Source organism: Oreochromis aureus, linkage group 7, assembly GCF_013358895.1.
Source record: "Oreochromis aureus strain Israel breed Guangdong linkage group 7, ZZ_aureus, whole genome shotgun sequence".
NCBI classification, from domain to species: domain Eukaryota; kingdom Metazoa; phylum Chordata; class Actinopteri; order Cichliformes; family Cichlidae; genus Oreochromis; species Oreochromis aureus.
The window spans coordinates 44,178,652-44,197,565 of NC_052948.1; the positions used below are offsets into that span (position 1 = coordinate 44,178,652).

The window sequence follows — 18,914 nt, forward strand, 5'->3', positions numbered from 1 at the left end:
TTTTTAGCTAAGAGCTCTTTGGTAATCCCCTTGTTAATGCAAAAATACTGTTTTGCGGCTGTCACACTGTGTTATCTTTGGTGTTTGTTTGGGGGTTTTTTAGATTCATTTTTTCAGAAATGAGAACAAGTTATGTGCTTTTGTGACAGGCTGCAAGTAAAAAAGTGTAAAAAAGGTACAATTTAAAATTGGTTGTCTGTAATATGTCAACACAAAATTGGTTCATTGACTTAGGTGCCTTTTTTTATACTTGATGATTTGTAGGTTAAAGAAGAAAAAACATTCCTATTTAAATTGTTAGGTACAAGGACTAAACTAAAAATGAGTCAAAAAAACCTTCAGAAAACTGGAGAACTATTCTATAAGAGTACTTTGAAAATCACAAGAAAGTCTGGAAAATTACATGAGCAGAACTAGTAAAAAAAACTGTAAGTTTTGTTTTGTTTAGGAGCTGAGATAATCCAGGCAAATCCTCTTCACAAATCTAAAACAGTGATACTGGGATCAGAAATGTTTCTTTTTGTTGTTTGTTTGTTTGTTTGTTAGACTTTATGACTCAAATAACTGCTTAGGTTTATAGTATTTATGAAATTCTTATATTACATTGTGGTAATTTGAAGGTATTTTATATTTTATGATAAAGGCGTAATATCATTGAGATACTTGGGTTGGTGTTGTATTGAATTTTTGTATTCCTTTCCTTAGATCTATATAATTTCATTAGGATTTTTATCAATAATAATAAAGTTGGTATACACACACAAACACACACACACACAGTCATATGAAAGACCAGCAGCTGACGCCTGTAGTTTCACGAGTGGATAATAATGTTGCCTTCAGGGCCGTAGGGTTTCACGGTAATTACTCTGCTTCAATGGGTTTAACCATGAGTCTCTAACCCGTGACGGTCATGAGGGGTTTTTGCCCCTCTCTGCTCTCCAGCACACTGAGGTAAGATATTTGAGGAGTGAAGAAACACAGAGCTCCGTGGACCCAATCTTTCTGAGAAGGCAAGCCGACCAGAAGAGCTGCTTTCTGAATCCTTTCTGTCAAACCTGGTAAGGTAGCTGGTTTTTCCGTTTGTCTTACTTTTCTAAAAAAAGAAGGCCTGTTAAAGGCATGTGGAGCATTGTGCTTTTATGAAAGTCTCAATTTGACATGACATTAATGTTAATTAAGGAAATGCTAATTAGGGTCTTCCTCTTGATAAGGTTCATTTCACTGCACACACGTAGGATACTCAAAGGCAACCTTAGTAGCGGTCGATTTCCATTGTATCTACATAATATATATGTGATTTGTATTGATGTGCACTTAAAGTCTGTGAGATAGCATCACTCAACACAAAGACAGAGACAATAGACAGAAGAGATGCAGCCAAGTCCGGTGTATACACTGGACGGAGACACAGAGTGGAAAAAGCAAGTGATCCAAATCTTAGAATCCCTACACAGTTACAATTTTGTGTTATTTTAAAAGTTTTAATAATTGTATCAAGAAATAATGGCTTTACATTACAGACTATTAAAGAGTGAGAACTATCTGAACTTAATTTTACCTTAACAAGATAAGGTACAATATAATATTTTCACTTAAAAACTTTGCATGCTGGGTAGATAATAATGATTTCACAGTGCACAGCTAAGCTTTATGGCATTTAGTTGTGTCCAGACTATTTGTTTGGCAGTTTATGGACCTCCCTCTGTGATAATATCAAAGCGGCACCTCACATCATAGCCCGGTTTCAATTGTTATATGGCTATATAGGCTACAATGGGTTTAAATAGTCAGTCACGTGAGCGTATTGTCTATTTGTTCCTTATAAAATGATCCCTTGTTGACTTTCAGCTTGATGTTGTGTAATCGTACACACGGCATGCCTCGTGGGGACTTCAACGTTTATTTTGCCAGCAGCAGGCGAGGAAACGTCAGAGCTGAGGAGTATGTCTATTGATATCTTAAAATCATTGCTATTAAGCTACTGCCGTGCCCAAATTTGTATTGTTGTGAACACTGTAAAACCCATGTGCAAAGTAAAGTTTTTCTCAATTTGAATTGTGTTGTGGACCACAGGGCAGTGGGCATAGCTCTGCTGGTTGTCATCCTTGCAGCACTTCTCATCCTGGGCTGCTGGTACTTCAAGAAAAGGAGTGGCTACAAACTTATCAGAGTGAGACCATCACACTTTATAAGTGATTTATGTTATTCTGATTTGTTTCAAAAGGAAAATTCAGTTCACCCTATTTCAGAGTGCATCATGTGTTCAGTTTGTACCCATCTTTTCCAAGCCTGTATCACTATGTTCTTATTTTGTTTCATCACAAACCCTCATACACCTTTCTGTAACTTGCAGAGCCCCAGATCTGGATCATCAGGTTATACAGGAAGCCAGTACTCGGAGGCAGGATCTCCAGCAGATAACAAGATGGCTCTTACTGATTTTGGCAGCTTCCGATCTGTGGTGAGACAATTACTTCAGGAATAATAGCCACATATACAGGCCATAGTAATGCCCCCCCCCTTCCCTTCCCAATCACCAATCAGTAGGTATTTCATTCAAATTTTCTGCAACCTGATATTCCACACAGAGCCTCAGAGCTCTGAAAAATGATGTAGAGCACGTGAAAGCCAAAGCAGTGGATGCCTGAAGCAGGGATTATGTCACCAGACTGGAGGGAGGTATAAAAATGTTTAATTCCCAGGGGAGATGTGTGTATGGTGGAAAAGTGAAAAGAGGATCAGAGCAGCAGTCTTTCAAATAGCATGCAGAATCCCGTGTGTGAAAAATTGACATTTCGCATTTGTTGTAATGACACGCCCCTAGGGAAATAAACTTTGGCTTCACTTTTCAACGCTGCATAAACATACTATTCACATATAACTGAACTGTAGCTTTCATTTTTGTTGTTGTTCCACTTCTCTCCAGGTTCCTAATGCACCCCCAGCCTATGAGAAGATTTCCTCGGGGCCATTGCCACCTCCCTATTCCCCCTGAAGCACTGTGGCTGAAGATGGAAGAGTCAAAGGAAGACAATGAAGAAGGAACTCCAAGTTCACCTTGCTGTTTGAAAATATATAATCTTATGTCCCTAGCAATATAGCGCATTGTAGCTAAATATAGGTGAAACTACTGTATCTCTCACTTTGTAAAATTTAAAAACTACACGAATGAACAAAGCTTAAATACTATAGCTTGTTTCAATAAACAGTAACACACTATTATTGCACATTTCTGAGGATAAGAAAGCAGACACGCTTGTTTGGGACAGTTGCATTGTTTATTTCCATGCAGTATCGTCCAGAATTGTTCCATGAAAATGTACCTAGTAAATTTTTTTTTTTTTTTTGGAAAAATCTATATGGTAAAAATAAATAAATGTGACTTTAAAACATTTATATGGGCTCAAATATGTAGTACAAATTTATCTAGTAGTTTATTTCTAAAAAGTAAAATGCAGCTTTCAAACAGTAACTAGTTGAAAAAAAAAAAAAGGACATGACAGAATGGATGCTGATGGATTTTTCTTTCTTTTCTTTTCAAACTGACAGACAAAAGTAGAGCAAGTTGTAATGATAAATCGTAAACAATACTGGGCCTTAAATGCTAAACTGCTAAAGCTCAACTTGAAATCTATTTCATCTACCGTCCTGTTGTATTGATTGGTAATAAGACTTGTAATTACTCAAGGCAAGAGTCTACACATTTGAAATCAGGGCAACCTTAGTAGTGTCCCCCTCCAGAAACTCTTCACAGTATACATTTTTCACCATGTCTGACTGAGCAGGTTTACATGTAAGACAATTTAACCATAGGATAAAACCTAATGTAGCATAACTTTAAGTTAGGAGTCAAACTAAGCTGAAAAAGTAGTTCTTTAACCAGGATTAAAACAAGCAAAAAGATATGAACCCTGCTAAAACTAAGCAGCTGAAAAGTGGTGTCTGAGCCCTCACACTCCACTTTAACTGGTTTCACTTTGTGTCTGCCGTTGAAGGCTGTAAAGAGGAATCATGTGTTTGTAGTGCTCCAGTGGAACTGTTGGTACAAATCACCAGTGCATCCCGAGGCTCAGGAGGGGCAGTCAGCTCTGCTGAACTGACCGGCCGCTGAACAGTGCTCAAAACAGCCCCATCAGGACTAATTAGCATCTTGGAAGTTACACTTGTATGCAGACCCAGGGCTGAGGGCTGCACAGAGTGTTTTCCAAGTGTTTGATTGGTCAGTACAACAGGTGGATAGATGGTGGTGTTTGTTTTAATCGATGGCATTGTTTGACCTGGAGTGATTATTACAGTTGTGCTGGATGAAGATGCGGTCTCCACGGGTGCCGTTTCAAATGTGTTGACAGTGCTTCCGATGGGGGGAACAGTAGCAATGGGCAGTGTCTGCATCCTAGAGACTCCACTGATGATTGGTGGGACAGCCACAGTTGGCAAAACCTGTGTCCGTGTGCCAGCAGGCACCGTTTGCACGAGTGGGGTCTGTTTTTTGATTGATGTGCTGCTCAACCCTGAATGCATTAAAACCTGCGGTTGAGCGGTGGTCGGTGCTGCAAATCGGACAGCTGTCTGCTGAGGCTGTATGCCTAGGTCCAGTGTTGTCACTGCAATCACATGCTGGGCAGGAAGAGAACCATGCAAAGCTGGTGTGTCTGCTATTACGGGTGCTACCGCTGAAGAGAGGGGTGCAGGAACTGGTATAACAGGGCTGGGTAGGGTAGCAGGTGATGGCCTGGGTACTACAGGCAATGACAGAGGTCCCGACAATCTGGCCAAGGGGGGTGCCACTACAGGTGAAATGGTTGATAAACATTTTGCTTGTGTAGCGGCAGCTAGTCTGACCGTGCCCTGTGCTGATCCAAGACAAGGGGCACTTGTTACCACTGGTACAGTTGGTACACTGTCTAACCTTGCTGTAGGAGAGACCAGAGTGGATGTACCTACTGGAGGCAACGCAAAGTTACCCACGTGTGCAGTTGGCAACCTAGGAAGTGCCGATACTACATTTGTTTTACTGGGTAACAAATTTGAGCCCAGGCCAGGCGTTCCTGTTAGTTTTAGTGACAAGACATTAGGAGTGGTTGCCAGCAACGGTGGAACAACAGCAGGAGTGCTTGCCACAAAGGGAGAACTTACAGCTGGCACACCAGGCAGTCTGGCTGGGGGTTGGGGTAAAACTGGCACCCGGGGGGCTACCATGGCATGGCTTGCACCTTGAGAAGGTACTGATGGTCCAGTGCTTGTAGGACTGGCAGGAGGCACTTGTTGTGCAGGGCTAGAGATGATAAGGACGTGGCTGCCTGGAGCCAAACCCTGGGGAGGGACTACAAAGCGTGCATTGTTGAGGAGAATTTGTGTGCCAGCAGCAAGTGGCGTAGAAGTGTTAATGACTATCCTCTGCTGGATTGTGCTGGTTGCAGAGGTGGTGAATGGGGTACAGGTGGTTGCTGTAGAGGAGAGAGGGAGTTGGGTTTTATTGCGAGCAAACTGAGATGAAGAGAAGGAGGAGGAGGAAGTGGTTTCTTCACCGATACCCCTCTGACAGTCAAGAGTGAGTGTGGAAGTTCGGTCTGGCCTACTCTCCACAGTAGTAGCTGTCTGAACAGGAGTGGTGACGGACACTACACTTCCCGGGATATTAACATCATTCTTTATCATGTGTCCCTTTGGCTGAGCAGCAGCAGTGTTTATGGATGTATAACAGCCTGTTTGTGACATCAAGGAGGATGCCGAGAGTCCCTGGAGGTGAGAGCTGGTGCTGACAGATCCATGAGAGACAAGCTGGGAAGAACAACTAGTGATGGCATTTAAACTTGTTGCTGGGAGCAGTCCAGTGGTAGTGGTGGAGGTTGTTGGACCACATGCATTTGAAACAGACCCTGGTGTGAACCTGGAAGAAGACTGTGACAGGGCACGAGTAGTCTGTCCAATAGTTGCTTTCCCTGGTAACTGGATTTGAACCCCTGGTGAAACATAAAGATGAGAAAGATATTTATTAAATTTGTGGTGGAAAATTTTTCTTTGATTTCAGCAAATCAAGCACTACAGTGAAGTAGTGTTTTCATCACACTTAAAGTTACAAAAAGAAATAAAATGTAAAAACCCTACAATAATATAATGTAATATAATACAATGTAATGTGCAGATTGTTAAATGTTTATGTTGTTTATGTTCATACACATGCTGCTTAAGTATAATAATCAGTCCAACACATCAGTCTTTTTTTCCAGCCAACCCAAATGTGAAGATGACATTATCATATAGCCATGCTCTCTCCCTCACACACACACACACACACACACACACACACAAAGAAGGCAGCATGACCAAGACATGTTGTGCTCAGTTGTTGTGCAAGATAACGCTTTCTAGAGAAGACAAGTGCAGCACACATTACTGTAATCGCTATGTACATCACGGGTAAGACATTTATCAAACCATCTTCTCTTTTGCCTGCATCCTTTCAATGTTGCCACAGCGAGTTATCTGCTTCCCCTTCTTTCAAATCAACCCTCTCCATGTCCTTCTTCACTGCATCCATGAATCTTCTCTGTGGTCTTCCTTTTTTTCTCCTTTTCACATGGCAACTCTATCTTGAACATCTTCCTCCAGTAAATCCACTATCCGTCCTTTGCACACGTCCAAACCATCTCAGCCTTGTCTTTTTCTTCCAAACTGCTCCCTAAGCTTACTTATACTTATTTTTCATTTTATCCATTCTGAAAATCTTAGCTTTTTCAGCTTGTTCACCTCCAGCTCAACCTCCTTTGTTTATTGTTGCCACCATCTTCAAACCATAAATCACAGCAGGTTTCGCTAACACCTTCTTTTTCACTCTTGTTGCTATACTTCTGTCACAAATCACCCCCTGACACTCATCTCCATCCACTCCAGCCCTGCTCTCTTCTTCTTTACTTAGCTTAGTGTGCTGTCTCTCACACCTCTGACTTTCATTCCTCTTTTCTCCAGTGCATACCTCTCCCTCTCCAGGCTTTCTTCCACCCCCCTACTCTCACTACATATCACAACATCATCTGCAAATATTATAATCTTTGCTGAGTCTTGCCTGACCTCAAGTTAACTTGTCTATCACCACTGCAACCAAGAAGGGGCTCAGAGCAGATCATCAACTCAACTGCTTAAAAAGCTTCACCTGCTCTGCTACTCTGCTAAACTCGATTTACCTATATGCCAACATTGGATAGTGTGACATTTCACCCACTATGGGATACATGTTATACACATAAACTTTACAAAGTTTTCAAAATCGAACCAACCCAAGACAAACAACAAACAAAAAAACCTCACCTTGGGGCAGGGTAATGTTTTTGCCCTTGGACAATGGCTCCAAGCTGATACCGCTGGCAGGTTTTCCTGGTCTTAATCCCACCTTCAGAGTCTGACTTGATAACGAAGTGGTCGCTCCCTGTCCACTTGCACACGTTGCCATCGCCGGTGCTGAAAGGCTTCCAATGATGGTGGCTGATGATGTCAATGTGGGCTGAGTGACAAACATGAGTCTTGAACTAGGAACTGGTTTCGGGGAGGAGGGTGTCCCTTTGGATGCAGCTACATTTGAGGAGGAGGACGAAGATGGAGTAACCAGGATGAATTTGGTAACTTGGGATCCTTCATCTGTAGTGGTGCGTTTCATACCAGTCTTGCTGGTGGCTGCTTGGGAAAACCCTGAGCCACTTTGTAGTGGCACAGCAACACTGTTTTTCACTAATGAAGCTTGAAAATGGGAACCAGCAGCAGGTGTGTGGACTGGCTGAGAAATGTTTGTCGCAACTGTAGAACCAGTTGAGGTACTGAGGCCCTGACTTACAGCAACAGCACTGACTGTAGTTTGACTGTTTGAGCATGTTATAGGAATGCTCCCAGTGGTCGCAGTGAGCATGGTATTTTTGAGAGAGGAAGGGGTTTTTAACACAGGATGAACCTGCTTCTGGGGTTGGGCTGTTGTCATTGCTTGGACAACAGAAGGTACAGTCTGACTGGGAGCAGAAGTAGACTGTGTGGCCTTGGACAGAAGGAAGGCTTTAAACTGAGGCGAGATAGTGATGACTGGACTGGTGTGCACAGAGCCAAGTGCGTTCTGGTCTGAGGATGTCTGGACCTTGACAATGCCTGTGTTGCCACATCTAGTTGTTACCAGGATTGACTGTGAGTCACGGATGCACACAGTCTTCAGCTCCTGTTTCGGGTCAGTAGGCTTCCCAGTCTCAGTACAAACTGTATTTGAAATTGCTGTGGTGGAGGTTGTGTTTGGTGTGGTATCTTGTGAAGCACTAGGTTGGACACTACATAACCGTGCCTCTTTAGACCCTGCTGTGTTTAGGGTCCCTTGTTGAAGACGAGGTGAAACCGAAGGAGAAGGGGTCTTCACTGTCCTGGCATCTTTTAGGGGTGCCACTTGTTGAACAGGAATTCTGTTTTCAGGAATCCTGAACCCAGGCACATCGGTAGACATACAAAAAGAGCTGGCCACTTTGGAAACTGTTGCCTGAAAGCCTTTAGTCTGTTGTTGATCTAAAGAGCAAGACTTTGCTTCAGTTTTATGAACGAGAAGGTTAGAAGGCAGAATCACTACTTGCTGGACAGTCTTTTCTCCAGTGTCTTGGCCCAGGACGGGCTGAACTGAAATCTTTATTGGGCTATTGTTGTCTTTCCTTACAAAGTGACCTAGTCCCTCAGGCACCTTGTAGACCACTTGGACAGGATTTTTAAGTGCAGTCTGTGTTGGTTTGCCTTGTGGAGATTTAGGAAGAACTGCTGCCACAGTGGCCACTTCTGACTGCTCAGGGGCTTTTGTCTGCTGTGGTCCTCGTACCTGAATCTGTTGCTTGTTCTGTTGGGAACTGAATGGAGAACTTTGTGCTTTTGAAAATTTGGTGTTAGCTACTGCAGTTGTAGGCAGGGAGACCAAAGACCTCTTGCTCTGTTCATCTTCACTGTTAACGCCTGGGCAATCAGAAGGTCGATTCATTAAGGTCACTTTGTTTCCCACACTCTTAGCCAGCAGGGTGGGGATGGGCGTGTAGCCCTTAGGTAGTCCAATGGTTGGGTGAAGGATGGGGGATCTAGGAGGCGCTGAAACATGGGCTGTTACCCTTTCTGCCCATGCTGAATCCCTGGATTGATTTGCTGGGTTCAGGTCAGATCTCGACTGTGACCTGGCGTCGGCAAAAGAAATTATGCTGCTTACAGTCTGATCTTTTTGCCGCAGACCAATTCCTTTCTCTGCACTGGCTTGAGGGTGTTTTAGGTGGTTTGGAGGTACACACGTCACCGTGTTTTCTCCAGCAGACTCAACCTTAATGTCTCTAGTGCTTGCTGAGAACGAAATAGAAAAGTCTATTAGAGATGTATTGATTTATAAGCTTTACTATTGCCTATACAGGTTCAACAGACAGTGACGTTCATCTAGTACAGTCAAATAAGCTAAGAACAGTGTAATCTGACTGCACTACTGCCTACAGAATGAGGAAAGTCTTACATTTCAGTAACCAAAACAACAACGTTAGATTAAAGCGTAATCACCTCCACTCCAGAGACCTCTGGGAACTCTGTTTTCCATGTCTTCCTCTTCTGATCTCCCGTAATGATCTGACAGTGAAGGAACCTCCTTCCCCAAATCCCTTTCTTCGTCTTCATCATCTGATGACGATAAATTGCACTCTTCGCGCACAAAGTTATTGTACTCTGGGTGTGTCTTGAAATCATCAAATTCCTTCTTCAAACGTAGCCTGACATAGAAAAACAATGAAGAAATCAAGACTTCAGTAATGATGCTGTAATACAATGAGCCGTTTAAACAAATTTGTCTTCATTATACTTTGTTCTGGACAGATGAGCACCAAATGACCACCAAGCAATACAACTTAAACAGAGGACAACATCAACAAAAATTTGAATATATCTGAATATCCACTCACTGGCCAATTTATTAATTACAGTAGTTTAACTGCTTGTTAACATAAATAACTAACAAGCATATCACATGGCAGCAACTCAAAGCATTTAGGCACGCAGACAAGATGACCTGTTGAAGTTCAAAAGCAGCATCAGCATAAGGACAAATAAGTTAAGATTTTTCAGCACAACCCTCTCTAGGGCTTACAAAGAACGGACAAAAAAAGAGAAGAGAAAATATCCAGTGAGCAGCAGCCTTCTGATTAATAATGCCTTGTTAATACCAGAAATCAGAAAACAAGCCAGATTACTTCAAGAAGATAGAAAGGCAACAATAACTCAAATGGCCATGCCTTATAGCCAAAGTATGAAAAAAATCATATCTGACTGTAGGGTTTTACGATATGACGAAATATATCGGATGATGAAATTAAAACATCCATCGTTTCATATTATACGCTATCGTTTGTTTCATGGTGTCGCAAAAAAACACTGTTTACGGCAATATTTTTTCATCGCTTGGAAAGAAAGAGAATACCAGCATGGCCAGTCAAGATGAGGCAGAACCAGGTAGCTCCAAACAGAAGGACCTCTGTAGCATGGGCATGGTTTGGTTATGAAAAGTCTGACACGGACCATAAAACTGTACTATTCAAATTATACCACAAACCGGTCCCCACCTCAGACTCAAACACGACAAACCTCTTCTACCATCTACGTAAGAATCTAGTGAAAGAGTACGGAGAGAGTTTACTGATGAGAAGCCGTCTACGAGAAGAAGAGCCGTCAGGTGCTCAAAATAAACCTTAGACTCAAATGTTAGAACAGGCTTTTCTCTGCATTACGCCATGTAATAAATGCTCACAAAGACAATGGCGGCTGTTACAACTTATAGCTAAAAATATATAGTTTTATGCATGGGTCAAAACACTCGACTCCAGGTACACGGCACCCACCTGAAAACACTTCACGCAAGTCGAGTTGCCCGAGATTCACAGAATTTACAGAAAATGGCCTGTTTTGTGATATATATCGTTATCGGGATGAGAAATGTCTTATATCGGGATCTGAGATTTTGATTATATCGCACAGCCCTATCTGACTGCACAAACAGGTCAAACCTTAAAGCAGGTGAGTGACAGCAGCAGAAAACCACACTACGGGGAGTGCAGAATTATTAGGCAAGTTGTATTTTTGAGGAATAATTTTATTATTGAACAACAACCATGTTCTCAATGAACCCAAAAACTCATTAATATCAAAGCTGAATGTTTTTGGAAGTAGTTTTTAGTTTGTTTTAGTTTTAGCCATTTTAGGGGATATCTGTGTGTGCAGGTGACTATTACTGTGCATAATTATTAGGCAACTTAACAAAAACAAATATATACCCATTTCAATTATTTATTTTACCAGTGAAACCAATATAACATCTCCACATTCACAAATATACATTTCTGACATTCAAAAACAAAACAAAAACAAATCAGCGACCAATATAGCCACCTTTCTTTGCAAGGACACTCAAAAGCCTGCCATCCATGGATTCTGTCAGTGTTTTGATCTGTTCACCATCAACATTGCGTGCAGCAGCAACCACAGCCTCCCAGACACTGTTCAGAGAGGTGTACTGTTTTCCCTCCTTGTAAATCTCACATTTGATGATGGACCACAGGTTCTCAATGGGGTTCAGATCAGGTGAACAAGGAGGCCATGTCATTAGTTTTTTCTTCTTTTATACCCTTTCTTGCCAGCCACGCCATGGAGTACTTGGACGCGTGTGATGGAGCATTGTCCTGCATGAAAATCATCATGTTTTTCTTGAAGGATGCAGACTTCTTCCTGTACCACTGCTTGAAGAAGGTGTCTTCCAGAAACTGGCAGTAGGACTGGGAGTTGAGCTTGACTCCATCCTCAACCCGAAAAGGCCCCACAAGCTCATCTTTGATGATACCAGCCCAAACCAGTACTCCACCTCCACCTTGCTGGCGTCTGAGTCGGACTGGAGCTCTCTGCCCTTTACCAATCCAGCCACGGGCCCATCCATCTGGCCCATCAAGACTCACTCTCATTTCATCAGTCCATAAAACCTTAGAAAAATCAGTCTTGAGATATTTCTTGGCCCAGTCTTGACGTTTCAGCTTGTGTGTCTTGTTCAGTGGTGGTCGTCTTTCAGCCTTTCTTACCTCGGCCGTGTCTCTGAGTATTGCACACCTTGTGCTTTTGGGCACTCCAGTGATGTTGCAGCTCTGAAATATGGCCAAACTGGTGGCAAGTGGCATCTTGGCAGCTGCACGCTTGACTTTTCTCAGTTCATGGGCAGTTATTTTGCGCCTTGGTTTTTCCACACGCTTCTTGCGACCCTGTTGACTATTTTGAATGAAACGCTTGATTGTTCGATGATCATGCTTCAGAAGCTTTGCAATTTTAAGACTGCTGCATCCCTCTGCAAGATATCTCACTATTTTTGACTTTTCTGAGCCTGTCAAGTCCTTCTTTTGACCCATTTTGCCAAAGGAAAGGAAGTTGCCTAATAATTATGCACACCTGATATAGGGTGTTGATGTCATTAGACCACACCCCTTCTCATTACAGAGATGCACATCACCTAATATGCTTAATTGGTAGTAGGCTTTCCAGCCTATACAGCTTGGAGTAAGACAACATGCATGAAGAGGATGATGTGGACAAAATACTCATTTGCCTAATAATTCTGCACTCCCTGTAGGTACCACTCCCTAGCTAAGAACAGGAAACTGAGCCTACAAATGATACAGGCTACCAAAATCGACAATAGGTGATTGTAAAAACATTGTCTGATCTGACAATTCTTCATTTCTGCTACGAAATATATTATTTTGTATATTATTTTCCTGACACACTTTGAGCCCTTTAGTATCAGTTGAGCATCATTTTAACACCACAGCCCACCTGAATATTGTTGCAAACCATCCTTCTATGACCATAGTGATGGTGATGACTGACGGCTGCTTTCAGAAGGACAACACACCAAACCACAAAATTCAAATTATCTAAAACTGGTTTCCTGAACATGACAGTGAGTTCTCTGTACTCAAATGCCTCCACAGTCACCAGATCTCAATCCAACAGAGCACCCTGTGGGATGTGGCGGAAAGGGAGATTCACATCATGGACGTGCAACCAACAAGTGTGCAGCAACTGTGTGATGCTATTACGTCAAAACCCCCCAAATCTCTGAGGAATGTTTATAGCACCTTGTGGCTTGTTGAAGCTGTGCGATGAAGAATTAAGGAAGCTCTGAAGACAAAAGGGCGTCAAACCTACTGTTGTACCTAATAAAGTGCCCAGTGAGCTTGCATAATCATGAATGAAAAATAAATCCAATTATTGTGTAAACGTCAAACCTGTTCCTTTGGTGTGCTTTGACAAGCTTGGGTTCCCAGGGTGACAGCTCATTTAGTAGTCTGATTAGAGTGCTATGGAGGTCTTTCACCGCTTCTCTCCTATAGTACCACCGACCCTGTGAGTTCAAACGTGTAAAGGAAAACCTACGTGAGTGGGCGATACTGAAATGTCAGGAAACAAACTTTTTCTTCCCCTCTGCTTAATAAAAATGACTGTGACCTACCAATCTCTTTTTAGTGCTCTCCAGGTCATCAAGCTCATCTTCAGTCTTACCGATCAGCTCGCGTAATTCCTCGAGACTGGTGCAGACCAACTATAGAAGAGGGGAAAAAAAGCACAGAAAACTGTCAAGGACTAAATCGGGTTTAAAATTAAAATAGGAAAAAAACAGACTAACAAAGGAACAAGATCAGAGTATACAGTGGGTCTGACTACCTTGAATGAGGGCTCAGCTGAAAGTTCCTCTTTGATTTTCTTTGAGCATTCAGGTTTTTTGCCTGTCAGAAATAATTAATACACAAATGATTTTGATGTAATACTGACAGAAACCACATAAACGACATCATTACCAATCTTTTTCCCCTCACCTGTTTTATGTTTCTTTTTCTTGTCTTTTCTCTTGATCGTTGTGCCAACTTTCCGCAGTGTGGACTTGGCAGCCTCAGCTGGGGACAGCCTCATCCTGTCCACATGCTGCAGCTGCTTGTGCTCTCCTTTTACCCTCAGCAGCTGTTCCCTCCCTCGCTTTTTCTTCCGCTTTTTTTTTTTAGTCCATATTTTGTCATTCGCCCTCTCTTCAGTCGAGTTTTGAGTGCTCTCAGAAGACAGCTGTGTGACCAGCTCTGATGGACCACAACAGAAGCCACGCTCCTCAGATTTAACACAGCTAGTTTTCTTTTTACAACATTCAAAACACGGTGATCTTTGGTGTCCCTGAGTGGGACTTCCTCCCTCCATTTTGACTCCCAAGGGTTTAGTTGGAGAGGCCAGATTCACAGATCGAGCGGGAGACCTGCCTGTGTAGCTGTGCTCCCCAACATTCAGACAAGGCTCTTGTGTTTCTGCTTTAATAGTGCGAACCGCACCCAGTGAGAAGCCCGGCTCCTGTTTTATTGTGATTCTCTTTGCTTGTTGCTCCACATCTAAAGTCTCTTGCTTTAAATGAATTCTTACACTACCTCCTTCACTGGGGCTGTTGTGTGTGTGGCGCAGTGAGTTTGTGTGTATTTTTAAGTCCAGTTTAGAGTCTTCACATGAGTCTCCATCAGAGGACGCTGATTCAGAAATCTGCTCCAGTGACCACAACTTAAACTTTTTTTGATCTTCTTCTTCTTTCTCGTTTTCCTTTTTGAAAACACTAAATGTCTCTCTTTTCCGTTTTCCCAAATCGCCAGTCTCTGCAGTCTCCATGGAGACTCCATAACACCCCCTATCACTTTTATTGCCCTCATCCCGCATTCCATCTGACTCATCCTCCGTACCTGGCTTAAAATCAACTCTTTTCACCCATACTGAAGGAAACGGGAATGCTGGGGGTGTGCTGGGGCTCTGGCGATAGATCCTCAGGTCTGCGCCACAGAAATGTGGGAAATGTATATAGGCATTCTCCTTGCTGTCATAGCCCAAGATAGACTCCCTACATTCGTGGATGGGCTGGGCGAGCACAGCATCCTGTACATCCTTCTGTGTCTCATAGACATGATCACATAGTCCCTTAAGAAGCCATACTCGCTGATAGAAGGGCAACAAGTGGAAGGGTTTATCTTCTAAAGGGCTAGCCTCCCCTAGGGTGCTAAAAAATTGGTGGCAAAGTCCCAGCTGTTCAGCGCGACCTGGCTGATCACGGGAGGCACCAATGGCTCGATACCAGCCTAAAACACGCTGCCTTAGCTCTGACTCCCATCGCCTGTAAGGCAACGTAGGCCGGCGGTGCAGTGTGGCCCTCCTCTGTGGAGGCGAGAGCAGGGAAGACATGATTTTGGAGAGGAGCAGGCTACAACGGGGCATCAGCAAACAACGTTCCAGCTCAAAAAATATGATCTCAGGGAGGTTGAGGGCAGTCTGAGCCAGGCAGAGAAAGTGTCCTATAGCAGGGAGTTCCCAGAGGGTCTCCACAGTGTGGGGAAAAGCCAGTGAAAGCAAGCTCTGCTCCCACTCTTCCACCTCCTTGGCTGACATTTCTTCGGCCTCTTTCTTCTCAAGCTCACGTTGCCTGCAAATGCAAAGGTATAGTCGTGGTTTTAAACTCTGCTTTACTTGTGCACTAAATCATCACAGAAGTCAACGTGTGACAGAGACTTTTAGTCTTTTCTTTCAGCAATTCACTCACCTCTTCTCCTCCTTGGCCCTCTGTTGCTCCTCTAGCCGCAGGGTCTGCACCATGATCGACTCGTGCCCACCGACAGTGATCGTAGCAAGGCTACGAGGTGTGGATCGCCGCCGCGTGGAGGTGCCCCCCGTGCCCCGTTCCTCCTCTGCCCCAAAACGTCCTTTAGAAGTAACTGCCAAAGTTGTTTTCTCCCGCAGCGTTCTAGTTTGACAAATGGAGAAAGAAAAAAGGAAAACAAAAAGCCGGGTACACCAAAATGAATGAAGTTATTTTATAAAACCAAATGAACATAGAGTACATCAACACTACTAATGCAATCAAACAGATAAACAATTATTTAAAATGTCATAACTGTAATAAGCAAATAAACACTAATTAGGATGGTTGAGACATAATTACCTCCTCTCACATTACTTTATAAAGATTAATACTAATATTTGTTATTGACCGGAAACTTGTTAAACAAGTGATTGCAACTTTACAATACTTTAACATATTTCTGCCGAGAGAAATGTCCAAAGGGTGTAGTTTCATTATCTTTACCTGGACAGCAGCGTCAGCTTCTGCTCCAGCATGATTTCCAGCTTTTGTGCCTGTTTGGAGATCCAGTGGTCCACACCATGGTAGCGATAACAGTTCTCCAACATCAGTCTGAAGTCGGCAACAAACTCTGTTATGGTCTCGTATTCCTGGCTGACAAACTTCTCCTCCATCCTCCGCAAGCACATCGACTGCCTGAGCTGTGACTGCACCCGACCCTTGACCCCTCCGATACCATGCTGGGCCTCCTGGTGGCCAATGGGATAGAGGAATGGGGTGGTGATCCCTTTGTGCTTATCCAAAAGAAAGCCATTAAATATCCTATAAGCTTGCTGGACCTCATAGTTCATGTCCTCCTCGAAGGTATTGCTGTTGGTGGAAATGCACACCTCAGGCAGTGAGAGGTCACTGTTGGAAAACTCTGACATACCATCATTGCTCAGAGCCAGGTGGTCACCCTCTGCAGTGAGATCTCCAGTGTCGCCAGGGCAGCATAACGCCACTACTGTATCAATGTCACAGGTGCCATTACTGAGCCCCTCCTCTGTTATACCCAAGCCGGTGTCTTCAGCGTTGCTGCGCACCCATTTTTGACTTTGTGAAGACATGATGATGTCAGAGGCGAGCTGCTGGAGTGCGGAGTCTCGGTCAGTCACATCTGCTGTGATTTGCTCGGTCATGTCCCCCTGATCCATAGCACGGACGCCTGAAGAGGGTGACAGGTGTCACCTATGGCGATTTTTCATTTTACAAATAACACTTAGTGATGAAAAACTAGACTTGGTCAAATAGACAATGCATTTATACAGCCCCCTCAAAAAAACGCAAAATGGGAAAACTGTAAATTAATTTGATGCCCAACATCGCTGAGCTAAGTTTGCTTTCATTTTAAGCGATGTCATGAACGGTGAACACATTATCAGAGACACATGATAAAACGCTGGGGTGTTTACCTCGTAGAATTAGCGGGTTGACTTACCTTACCCTAAATGTCCCATCTTTCAAAACTTTCCCTGCATCAGTGTCTAGCTAACTCGAAGTTAGCTGTTCGCACGCTAGCGCAAAACCAAGTGAGAATAACAGTAAGCAAACAAAAGTTTGCTCTGCCTGTTCTTCAACAAATTCTAAAGGGCACCCCCTTATCGCGCCTCGCATCCTGACCACGTGCAAAATAACAACAAAACAAAGTGACCACAGACAGAATTTGGTTGGTTCAACGACATACCTCGCCGTTTTCAGCTCGGCTCCTCAGACGTACCAGGCAGGGCAAGCTTAGCAGCCACGAAGGCTTGCTAGCTCTGCTAGCTTTGGTATTGTTTCCAGCCTAGGGCCTGCAATTGCTGCGTTTGCTCTCCATACTGAAAATGCTGCAGCGGTTACATGTCCAGATAAAAAAGTTCAGCGGGCGTATCATGTCGCCATCGCACGGAATGATGTCAGTGACAACTGGACGGCTAACAGTGGGCTAGCCGATTGTTTCAAAAAGCACAACAGTTCATTGTCACTAGCTACCCAGCTAACCAGCGAGGTTTTCAACTTGACAGCTACTTTATGGCGGGTAAAAATGTACACATTCACTTCAGAGACAAATATACACCGTGTGGCAGGTATACTATGAACGCTGAGCACTTAAAAAAAAAGCTATAAACTGACTCCTCTGGGTTGCTTGAAGACTACTGAAGGGTCCAGTTCACTTCCACCCTGCGTGCCCTCGATGCAAATGTGCGCAGCTTGACGCAGCTAGCATGTTCCGTGTCACGCCGAACCGTTGTTTTGTTTTGTTTATTTCTTATAAGGGGGCAAAGGTCGGCACACACATACATTACATACACTCGATGCTGTATCATTGAGCTTTTTATAATTATGTCTCTTATCATCATGGAAAACGCGAACGCGCTGAGACAGTTATCATTAAACAAATTAATACAAGCGTAAAAATCCACCAACTGATAAAGCCACAGTGCATGGAATGACACTGTTTAAAGTTCATTTACACCTTAGGGCTTAAGCGCCTTTAAATAAGTTAGGTGAGATAAAAGAATGTTCGTATACGATGTAAACTTCTGCAACGCACACGTCTGACGTTTGGCCGCTAGATGTCGCTAGAGCTCAATGTACGGCAGATGAGCGTCACACGCCTGTGATTAGAGTGAAGATTTCCCTTCTTTTAATCTCTCAGGTCGTCCCTTAACCTCTTTATTAATGACCCCAAAACACATTATGGCTATACTTGCGATTAGAGTGTGATTTAGCACAACATGTAATACAACTCATAGGTTTACATTAGCAAAGCATGACATGGAGGCAAAGTAAAATGAGCAACCCTGACACCGAGGAGATCTCCTGCTGGGACAACTGTTAATTAACCAATTATGCCAACAGGGAACCGTGCTGTACAGAGACTTCAGCGCAGCTAAGAGGTGGGTTTTCAGTCCAGCATGGGCCCTCATTTTGGCGCAATAATGGATAATTGTGAGTTATATGACACTTAAGAAATACATTTAGAAAATACGACTAATATATAAAACCTCAAATACGAAAATCTGTGTACTTTCTCCAGTAAATCATAAAAGGCATATCCAGAAGGTTGGAAATACTGAAGATGGTCAAGAAATTGCTTCCATATGTCTGTAGCATAGCTGAGATACTATGACTGCATTTTAAGTGCCCAACAAGCTTTTGTATAACATAATGCATATATTTGATCACGTGTCATTAAGTGAAAATGTAAATGACCAAAAAG

The 18,914-nt window shown here is 43.2% G+C and overlaps 2 protein-coding genes across 2 annotated transcripts; one reads left to right on the plus strand and one right to left on the minus strand.

The window, feature by feature from the left end:
• Positions 1-914: 914 nt before the first annotated feature.
• mlana (melan-A) lies at positions 915-3,393 on the plus strand. The gene is made up of 5 exons (XM_031742592.2): positions 915-1,061; positions 1,852-1,944; positions 2,077-2,173; positions 2,357-2,464; positions 2,930-3,393. Exons 2-5 carry the CDS (start codon positions 1,856-1,858, stop codon positions 2,996-2,998), a joined length of 363 nt encoding a protein of 120 aa, XP_031598452.2. The 5' UTR covers positions 915-1,061; positions 1,852-1,855; the 3' UTR covers positions 2,999-3,393.
• Positions 3,263-18,072, minus strand: LOC116322444 (uncharacterized protein KIAA2026). The gene is made up of 10 exons (XM_031742514.2): positions 17,397-18,072; positions 16,175-16,877; positions 15,632-15,832; positions 13,890-15,514; positions 13,738-13,799; positions 13,526-13,615; positions 13,302-13,417; positions 9,547-9,752; positions 7,312-9,339; positions 3,263-5,966 (listed from the first exon to the last, which is right to left on the minus strand). Exons 2-10 carry the CDS (start codon positions 16,864-16,866, stop codon positions 3,976-3,978), a joined length of 7,011 nt encoding a protein of 2,336 aa, XP_031598374.1. The 5' UTR covers positions 16,867-16,877; positions 17,397-18,072; the 3' UTR covers positions 3,263-3,975.
• Positions 18,073-18,914: the final 842 nt, after the last annotated feature.

Excerpts from the sequence above, each read along its gene's own strand:
- mlana (XM_031742592.2), top strand. The coding sequence starts at position 1,856 with ATGTTGTGTAATCGTACACACGGCATGCCTCGTGGGGACTTCAACGTT. Across the intron at positions 1,945-2,076 it reads GGAAACGTCAGAGCTGAGGA|GGCAGTGGGCATAGCTCTGC; the intron begins GTATGTCTATTG and ends TGTGGACCACAG. Across the intron at positions 2,174-2,356 it reads GTGGCTACAAACTTATCAGA|AGCCCCAGATCTGGATCATC; the intron begins GTGAGACCATCA and ends TGTAACTTGCAG.
- LOC116322444 (XM_031742514.2), bottom strand. The coding sequence starts at position 16,866 with ATGGATCAGGGGGACATGACCGAGCAAATCACAGCAGATGTGACTGAC. Across the intron at positions 15,515-15,631 it reads AGGGCCAAGGAGGAGAAGAG|GCAACGTGAGCTTGAGAAGA; the intron begins GTGAGTGAATTG and ends TTGCATTTGCAG. Across the intron at positions 9,340-9,546 it reads CAGAGGTCTCTGGAGTGGAG|CAAGCACTAGAGACATTAAG; the intron begins GTGATTACGCTT and ends TTTCGTTCTCAG.